The following is a 9,604-nucleotide window of genomic DNA, read 5'->3' as shown; positions in this document are numbered from 1 at the left end:
TCCTCCAAGCAACTTATTTCAGACAAGGAACTAATTTGCAAGTGCAGTGTGTATCATTTTATTACCTACAGCCTTCCATCATGCATATGATGGAAGGCCCTGGAGGTTTTTCGCCTTCCTCTGTAGCATGGGGCATGGGTCACTTGCTGGAGGATTCTCTGCTCCTTGAGGTCTTCAAACTACAATTTGAGGACTTCAATAGCACAGATATAGGTGTGAGGTCTTTTTTAGGAGTGGTGGGTGAAGTTCTGTGGCCTGCATTGTGCAGGAGGTCAGACTAGATGATCATAATGGTCCCTTCTGACCTAAATATCTATGAATCTATGAATCTATGAATGATGATTTATGAGCTAGAAGGTGAGGACATCCAATACAGTTTTGCCACTGTATTCCTCTCCTTGCCTTGTCTCCAGAAAACCTTTCATTCTGTGATTATGTCCCAGTTGCACAATGGCCTTTACAACACCCCTCCCAAGTGCTTACCTACCCCTAAGAAAATTTCTCTGCTGTGACTGAACATCCCTTGGGCTTACTGTCTGAATGCATTAATGACAGAGACAAAGGGTGAGAATTAGATGTGTGGTGGCCCTCTATCTAGTATTTTCTACTACTACAAGAACACAAAGGCAGGAGTCTAATGAAGCAGCTAGTCGTTACCCTGCAACTTGAACACAGTCTATGAAGTTTGCACACTGTGATTCACTTTTATTTACTGCTGCTGCTGCATTTTTTGACGTCCTTTTTACTTTCAGGGCCATGCAGCGGTCTCAGAACCAAAATCAAAAGGCGACCAGACCTGCCCGGTAAGGAGGGGGGACGAGGACCGTTAGACCTGCAGACTTACTTGCCTGAGGAAGATTGAAGCACGCATCTGTCTCTCCTCTCTGAAGGCTCCAGTGCACATCTGCGTCACTTACAGGGGAGGGGGCGGCTCGGAGGGAGGCGCTGAGGAGGCAGATGGAAAATTGTACAGTGAAGACCTTGGCAGCTTCACAGGCGGGGAGCGGGAGTCCCCCCGCCTCGTGATGTATATAAAAGAAGCCCCGCTTGCTCCTTTCGCCAGCTCCCAGGCTCTGCCTGCCCAGATAACTGCAAGCAGGGGACTCCCCTGAGAGACCGAGGCTGGGTGGGTGACTTTATTCCCTCCTTCTACTCTGTCACTGAGCAATGCGAAGCGGAGGAAGAGCCCCCCCAGCGTTATACCCTGGCGGCGACGGCTGAGCCCGCTCTCGCCTTGTGTCTGTGAATCAGATTAGTGCTTCTTGAGCAGCCTCCCTCATCCCCTCTCCTTTGCAAGTCTCTCCGTCTCTCTCTTTCCTAAAGAGCTGCCTCTGCTTCTCTCCCCCGCTTCTCCTTGATCGCTTCTCCAGCTCGGTGCGCCCCTCCGTTCTCCGTCCTCCCTGCGTGTGTGTCTCCCGCCCCCGGCCACTGCTCTCGGCCCGGCCCCTCGGCATGCCCAGCTCTGCCCGGAGAGGCTGGGGCTGCTGAGCCGGGACTTTCTGCAGCTGCCGAGGGGCCATTGCCGCGCGCGCGCGGGGCTGGGCGCGGCAGCTCAGCGGGCGCCCTCCTGCCTGGGCCATTTTGCAGTGTCAGGCTGCGCGTCGCGCCGCTCGTGCCTCCCCAGCTGCAGCCCCCTTCCCGCGCGGTGCTCTGAGCCCCTCTATCTCCCCCCTCCTCTCCCCCCCCCCCACCGCCACTTGCCCAAAGCAGAAGCAGCTGCAGCATGTCAGGCTCGGGCAGGAAGGACTTTGACGTGAAGCACATCTTGCGCCTTCGCTGGAAACTATTCAGCCACCCATCGGCGCCGGCCGGGCCGGTGGCCGGCGGCTGCTTGCAGCCGGACGGCAGCTTCGAGCACTGGGGGCCGAGCCAGAGCCGCCTGCTGAAGAACCAGGAGAGGGGCGGCAGCGCCTTCTGGAAGAAATCCTCTTCCTCTAGCCCGCTGAACGGGACCCTGCTGCCCGCCACCAGGCATGGGCTGGGCCAGCGGCCATCGCCCAGGACCGTCTTCTACGTGGAGACCCTGGAGGAGGAGGAGGTGCGCGGCGGGATGGAGCTCACCCGAGAGCAGGAGAAGTCGCTGATGCTGCAGGAGATGAAGGAGGAGCCGGCGGACTGTTCGGACTGCAGCAGCCAAGCAACAGGTGAAGGATGTGGACACAGGTACAGTGACCCGCGCGGCGCATCCCATCTGTGCGGGGTGAGGTTAAGGGGAAGGGGGGAGGGTGTCTAAGGTTTGACGCTCCACAGACTTTGTCCGTTTTCATGGGCCAAGCCATCCTCAACTTTGGAGGCTTCTTGTTGGTTGGTTTGTTGTGACCAACTTTAGTTGGGCTAGCAAGTGGGCCGTGCCGGCAGGAGGGAGCTCAGCTCCACAAGGCCCATCAGCCTGGGGACTTAGATCATTGCTTTTGTGCCACCAGCATTGCACTGGGGGGTTGGCTTCTACGTGTACTCTCGACCTTCCTCTAGCTCTTTACAGCAATGGGCAGGACATATCTGCTATCCATCCCTCCCGTAAATTGCTGGTGTCATGACAAGTGCTAATCAAAACCAACTGATTAGCTACTACACATTGTGGGGAGGCGGGAAGGAAGGTAACTTGAAAAAAAAAAGTTTACTGAAAATGTGACTATGGACATTTGAAATGGAAAAGACTTACTTAATAAAAGCATCAAAAACCTAAAGGTTTGATAGAAAAAGATGACCTGAAGATGTGGCACATTGTTTTCTTTCAGATTTGTTACCTAAATACTAAAAGATGGTGGCTCAGCGTTTTCTCTCTCTCCAAATCAATTTCCTTTACCTGTATAGGCAAGTTCAGAAACAATATAGTATTTAGGACAATGAGAACCTACCTTTAAAATAGTGAAGTGTCCAGCTCAAAGAGGAAAGGAGATACCTGAGAAACTACAAGTTAAGACGGTGAGAAAGGTGATTTCAGGCATGTGTTTTTCAGACCCTCCCTCCCCCCCGTTATTCAGTTATTTTTTCTAACTTCTTAGGGTAAAAAGAAGTGAAAAGTAAAATTAACAGTGTATTCATTAAAAGAGTAGCATGTAATTAAGCAGTGTCAAGTGGAGTGCCCCAGGGGTGGGTCCTGGGGCCGGTTTTGTTCAATATCTTCATAAATGATCTGGAGGATGGTGTGGATTGCACTCTCAGCAAATTTGTGGATGATACTAAACTGGGAAGAGTGGTAGATACGCTGGAGGGCAGGGATAGGATACAGAGGGACCTAGACAAATTGGAGGATTGGGCCAAAAGAAATCTGATGAGGTTCAATAAGGATAAGTGCAGGGTCCTGCACTTAGGACGGAAGAACCCAATGCACAGCTACAGACTAGGGACTGAATGGCTAGGCAGCAGTTCTGCAGAAAAGGACCTAGGGGTGACAGTGGAAGAGAAGCTGGATATGAGTCAGCAGTGTGCACTTGTTGCCAAGAAGGCCAATGGCATTTTGGGATGTATAAGTAGGGGCATGGCGAGCAGATCGAGGGACGTGACCGTCCCCCTCTATTTGACATTGGTGAGGCCTCATCTGGAGTATTGTGTCCAGTTTTGGGCCCTACACTACAAGAAGGATGTGGATAAATTGGAAAGAGTCCAGCGAAGGGCAACAAAAATGATTAGGGGTCTGGAACACATGACTTATGAGGAGAGGCTAAGGGAACTGGGATTGTTTAGTCTGCAGAAGAGAAGAATGAGGGGGGAATTGATAGCTGCTTTCAACTACCTGAGAGGTGGTTCCAGAGAGGATGGTTCTAGACTATTCTCAGTGGTGGAAGAGGACAGGACAAGGAGTAATGGTCTCAAGTTGCAGTGGGGGAGGTTTAGGTTGGATATTAGGAAAAACTTTTTCACTAGGAGGGTGGTGAAACACTGGAATGCGTTGCCTAGGGAGGTGGTGGAATCTCCTTCCTTAGAAGTTTTTAAGGTCAGGCTTGACAAAGCCCTGGCTGGGATGATTTAATTAGGGATTGGTCCTGCTTTTGAGCAGGGGGTTGGACTAGATGACCTCCTGAGGTCCCTTCCAACCCTGATATTCTATGATTCTATGATTACCATTCAGTGTAGAGGAGACAAGACATTTTGATGCAAGTGAAACTGAAGAGTAGATCCCTGAGGTCCATCAACAGTGCATTAATGTCTGTTTCCCCTGCTTTCCTCATTACTTTAGTAACTTTAATTGCATTTCTTTTGCTCTATATTTACTTTTTCCTTAGTAAGTACAATTTCAGTTTTATTTATAAATAGAAAGGCAAGTCCTGGTACTCTGTTTACTGTATTGCAAATAACACATATGTTAAATATTTTATTATGTGCAGAGACAACATTGTGTAAGTTCTCTGGGATTCACATGATTGAAGATCAAACTCCATTTGACAGAAGCCACTCTAGAGTATGTAAAAGCTTTCACATGGGGACTGAAAACATATTTAATCTACTTGAAAAAGGCTTTTAACATTTTTTTCAATTAGTGTAGTTCATTTCACAGAAGCTACCTTATTTAAACAAATGTGGACCATCCAAGGCATGAATTAGAGTACTTTGTTAAAGGGGAGGTCAGTGGTGCTTAAATTTAAGGTACTTTGGAGATTATTATTCACAATGAGTTGGGTGTTTAACATAGAATTAAAGATACAAATGTTTGCAATGTATATATAAGGAAAATCATCAGCACTTCATAATAAAAACATTTATAGTTCATATAAATTTTCTGTGCTCACATTTATTGTTGGGTGCATCATTGATTTAAGGATCCTAAGAGATTCTGCATATTGACGAAAGAAAAAATACTTTCCAGCCTATTGAATTTGAATAGAATTGCTTTATCCATGAGGATAGATATGATAATTATATATGTATTTTCTGACATGGGATGTGTTTAATGGATTATGTGTGTTCTTAGATTTTTAGACTGCATTGGTTTTATGCTTTGGATTCATTGCTACGTCGGTAACATACACAGCCATCTATTATTGCTATTGTTTTTTGAAACTCATATATTAACTTTTTGGAGTAGTTAAAATGGTTAGATTAAAGGAGGGAAAACAGTTTTATTAGTAAAAAAGAAAACAACCTCTTTTTCAAAAATAAAAATGTATTGATCAAATAGTTTTATAATACAGAGGATTTTTTCCAGGGTAATTCCAATTTAAAATATTTCAGTTTTCAATGTGAGGGTATAAAATATTTAAATAATTGCTTTTCTGTGATAGAGTATCACCCTCTTTATCCTTCTGACATGTACTGTTCAGCACAGTGAGTCAAGTATACGTCTACATTAAAAAAACCCTGACATTTCATCTTATTGTTTAACACCTGACTTGATAGCTACCGTGTGCTGCCAACAATCTTCTCTATGCCCTGACCACTTTTGTTTTGCTTTCTATAGGAACTATGCTTGCTGAAATGTAGCAATGTTTGTTTACATCATTGTGTCTGTAAGATATATGATCCAAGGTTCATTGTTGAATGACAGCCTGATTCTATCTAGGTCTGTGGCACAAGTGCAAAGCTGCTAACCATATACCAGTGTGTTTGACCCACAAAGTATGAAATTGTTCAAGTCTTGCAGCTCCGGTTTCCCATATTTTGATATGTGGTTTAAGACTGCTGTAACACTTCAAATGCTTTTGATTCTGGGAACTGAAATAGCAAACTTGTTTACTACAAAACTAAAGTCCTGTAAGATTTCAGATTCCATCCATACATTGAAATTGTTGGTATACCTTTTGATGTTACCATCAACTGAAAATAACACAAGTTATTCCTAAAATGATGTACTTTAGTATGATGGTATATCTGTCTTATAGGAAATATAAATCCACAGTAAAAATCCTTTCAAGAAAAGAAAGGAAATGATTTTGCATTTCTTTAATGAATGTTAGTTTTTTCATAATAGCAATTTAAAGACATATTTTCATGCTTAAAATTTTAAATAAATACCTCATAAGCATGAACAAATTATAGAATTTATTTTTGATGATGGGTGATGTGTTCTTAACATAAACACAGTATGGAATAATGTGAGTTCCTTGTGCATGTAATCAAACACTGTAACAGGTATAGGAAGGCAGTATTTCATGGGAGGGCCTAAATGTATGATTTCACTTTCTATGAGTCTGAATCTTATTCATGTCTTTCTTGGGTTCTGATCTGCATGCTCGTGTCCAGGCCAGACAGTTTATTGGCAATTCCTGTTACTGTTCACGGCAATTGTAACTGTATTTCTACTCAGTGGTCCAATAAGTACACCCAGTCCCAGGCTTCCAGCTCCCCAGCTGCATTTCTTTGGTGGAGAGAGACCCACATTTTGGTCCCTTCTGACTGGGTGTTTCCAAGCAACACAGTTCCCAGCCTTCATTATGTTATTTATTCCCAGCAGAGTCAGGTTGTCCAAGAATCAGAGTCAGTCCAAGAATACCTGATTGCTTTCTCTTCAGAGATTGTTAATAGTGTGATGGCCCATGTTTATAGATGTAAGCATACTTTATTCTTAAGGTAAAAGCACTACTGAGAAAACTGATTTTCAACATAACAAAGAGTTATGTGGAGTTAATCCCACAAACACGAATGCACTTGCATAAAGTTATGTTAACGGTGCCATTGACATCAAATGATGTGTATGAGCATCTTGTGCAAGTAGTACTACTTGCACAAGTAAAGATGCTCATACACATCATTTTTTTCAGGATTGGGCATCATATCAGGTAGAGTACCCTCATAATTTTCTGCCTCTTGTATTGCTACTATCAAATACTTTAATTTAATTAAATAGTTAAAACCTGTGCATATATTATTGTGCTAAAATACTAGTTGACAGTTGATTGTTTGATTTAGCTCAGATTTAAAGATTTGATAGGCAACCTAGAGATAACAATAGATAGAACAAAATATCAGCTATGTTTATTATTACTGACTTACACAAAAACCTCCTTAAAAGAACAATGTTAGGATTTCAAAGTCAAACACTCAGAATTTAGGATGTAACATTGCCTGTGCAATCTTAATTCAGACCTCAAGGGCATATGTTTTATGATACAGTCCTTAATTATAGGTTCACATACTAGTTTTTCCTGTCTCATACCGTGCACAAGATGCACAATTAATCAGCAGTTATTCAATATTTTGTTTTATCCTCATTGTTCAATGTTTGGCCCCAGACCTTAATTAAAGCAAAGTATTGAAACCCTGCTCTGAAGACAGAATTATCAGTTTCCTCACAGGATTATCTCTTGTTCCAGTCACTAGAGTATGTGACTGCTTCAAAAATATTAATTGATTTGTCTTCATAACACTTCTGTGAGGTGAGGGGTGTTATTACTCGTGTTTTACAAGTGGGGAGCTGAGGTACAGAGAGATAAAGGTCAAAGTATTCACTAATTTTGGGAGTGCAATTTGAGACTCCTAGGACATGATTTTGCAGAGCATTTAACATCATATATCACTTTATAAGTTCAAAGCACAGTTCCCATTGACTTCTGATGCAGCTGCAAGTGCTCAGAACTTTTGCGAAGCAGAGACCAGGGTCTCAAGTTGAGCACTCAGAAAATGAGAAATACATATCTAGTGAGCACCTGTGAAAAGTTTGGTTTACATGAGATGTCTGTCATCACAATAGGACCTCGGGACTAGATCTACAAAGGGCACTTAGACTCAGTACTGCATTGCACAGGCAACCTTAATTGTGTTTTTTCCTAACTTTGGAACACTTGACTTTTCAGCCATAATAATGTTCATTCAATATAGTTCTTTATGTGTAATTTCCTTTAAAAAAAAAAAGAAGCAAACAGAGAAAACAAAAGTTCCACGATGTGGCTGTGACAGGTTGTCACCCCCTAGGTGCAGTCTGGGAGCTGCTGGAACCGCTGTGCCCCCTAACCATTCAGCTGAGTTTGCCTTTTCAAGGTGCCTTTCCCACTCTGAACTCTAGGGTACAGATGTGGGGACCTGCATGAAAACTCCCTAAGCTTATTTTTACCAGCTTAGGTTAAAACTTCCCCAAGGTACAAACTATTTTACCTTTTGCCCTTGGACTTTATTGCTGCCACCACCAAGCGTCTAACAATTTATAACAGGGAAAGAGCCCGCTTGGAAACGTCTTTCCATCCAAAATCCTACATCCAACCCTACATCCCCTTTCCTGGGGAGGGCTTGATAAAAATCCTCACCAATTTGCATAGGTGAACACAGACTCAAACCCTTGGATCTTAAGAACAATGAAAAAGCAATCAGGTTCTTAAAAGAAGAATTTTAATTGAAGAAAAAGTAAAAGAATCACCTCTGTAAAATCAGGATGGTAAATACCTTACAGGGTAATCCAATTCAAAACATAGAGAATCCCTCTAGGCAAAACCTTAAGTTACAAAAAGTCATAAAAACAGGACTATACATTCCATTCAACACAGCTTATTTTCTCAGCCACTTAAACAAAACAGAATCTAACGCATATCTAGCTAGATTACTTACTGAGTCCTAAGACTGCATTCCTTTTCTGTTCCTGGCAAAAACAACACACAGACAGAGAGAACCTTTGTTTCTCCCCCCCTCCAGCTTTGAAAGTATCTGGTCTCCTCATTGGTCATTTTGGTCAGGTGCCAGAGAGGTTATCCAAGCTTCTTAACCTTTTACAGCTGAAAGGGTTTTTCCTCTGGCCAGGAGGGATTTTAAAGGTGTTTACCCTTCCCTTTATATTTATGACAGACTTTCTTAAACTGCTGTGCTGGGGACTCAGCCAGCCTCTCCAGGCCCTGTTATCACTCAACACGATAGCAGGTGGTGCCACCCACCCAACTGAATTACCTGAGTGCTTTACTTAAGCCACTCATAGATTAACAATGGAGCACTAGCCAATTTTCCAGCTCCCCAGCCTTGTATCCCTGCTGGAGTATAAATCCAGAATTATACCATTTTGCACTGCACAGGGATCTGTACAATGCAAGCTCATTAATATAGTTCACTTCACTTTGATGTGGGAAAGATATGCAACAAGCTTGTGTTACCCAAACTGAGATTTTCGCGTACACTTCACTCAAAACACACTATTTAAGATAAAACATAAAACAAGATACAGGAAGACAGATTTTAGGTGATTATAAGTGATAGCAAATGGATCAAAGCAAATTACCTAGCAAATAAACAAAACCACAAACTACCCTAATGTACTAGATAGGATTTGAATTAGTAATATCTCACCCTGACAGATGATATATGCAGTCCACCAGTCCACAGGCTAGAAATCCCATTAGCCTGGGACCAGCACTTCCCTCATATCTGTCTTTGTTCCTTAGACATTTCCTTGTGCGGGAAGTGAGGCCAAGAGATGATGTCACTCCTTAGCTTTTATAGTCTCTCCATACGGTGGGAACCCTTTGTTTCAAGCTAAATTCCCAACCCCTTTTGTGGAAAACTACAGGAACCAAAATGGAGTAAAGTGTCATGTGGTCTGGTCACATGCCCTTGCATGCCTTGCTGAGTTATAGCAGCCATTATTCATAGGCTGGCTGAAATGGTCACAGAAAGGCTAAGCTCTTCGATTGTCCATTGTTTTTTTGATGAGCCATCAGCACTGTCTAGCTTCTCCATTGCTGTACCTGAA

At 43.2% G+C, this 9,604-nt stretch overlaps 1 protein-coding gene across 1 annotated transcript in view; it reads left to right on the top strand.

The window, feature by feature from the left end:
- Positions 1-1,386: 1,386 nt before the first annotated feature.
- Positions 1,387-9,604, top strand: part of KLHL1 (kelch like family member 1) — a 430,372-nt gene continuing 422,154 nt past the window's right edge. Inside the window, exon 1 of the mRNA XM_073346360.1 lies at positions 1,387-2,163. Coding sequence (XP_073202461.1) covers positions 1,724-2,163 — 440 coding nt within the window. The 5' untranslated portion in view covers positions 1,387-1,723. The remainder of the gene's footprint in view (positions 2,164-9,604) is intronic.

This window comes from Lepidochelys kempii, chromosome 1 (genome assembly GCF_965140265.1).
Source record: "Lepidochelys kempii isolate rLepKem1 chromosome 1, rLepKem1.hap2, whole genome shotgun sequence".
Taxonomy (NCBI): Eukaryota; Metazoa; Chordata; order Testudines; family Cheloniidae; genus Lepidochelys; species Lepidochelys kempii.
This window is presented reverse-complemented; position numbering and strand designations above follow the sequence as displayed.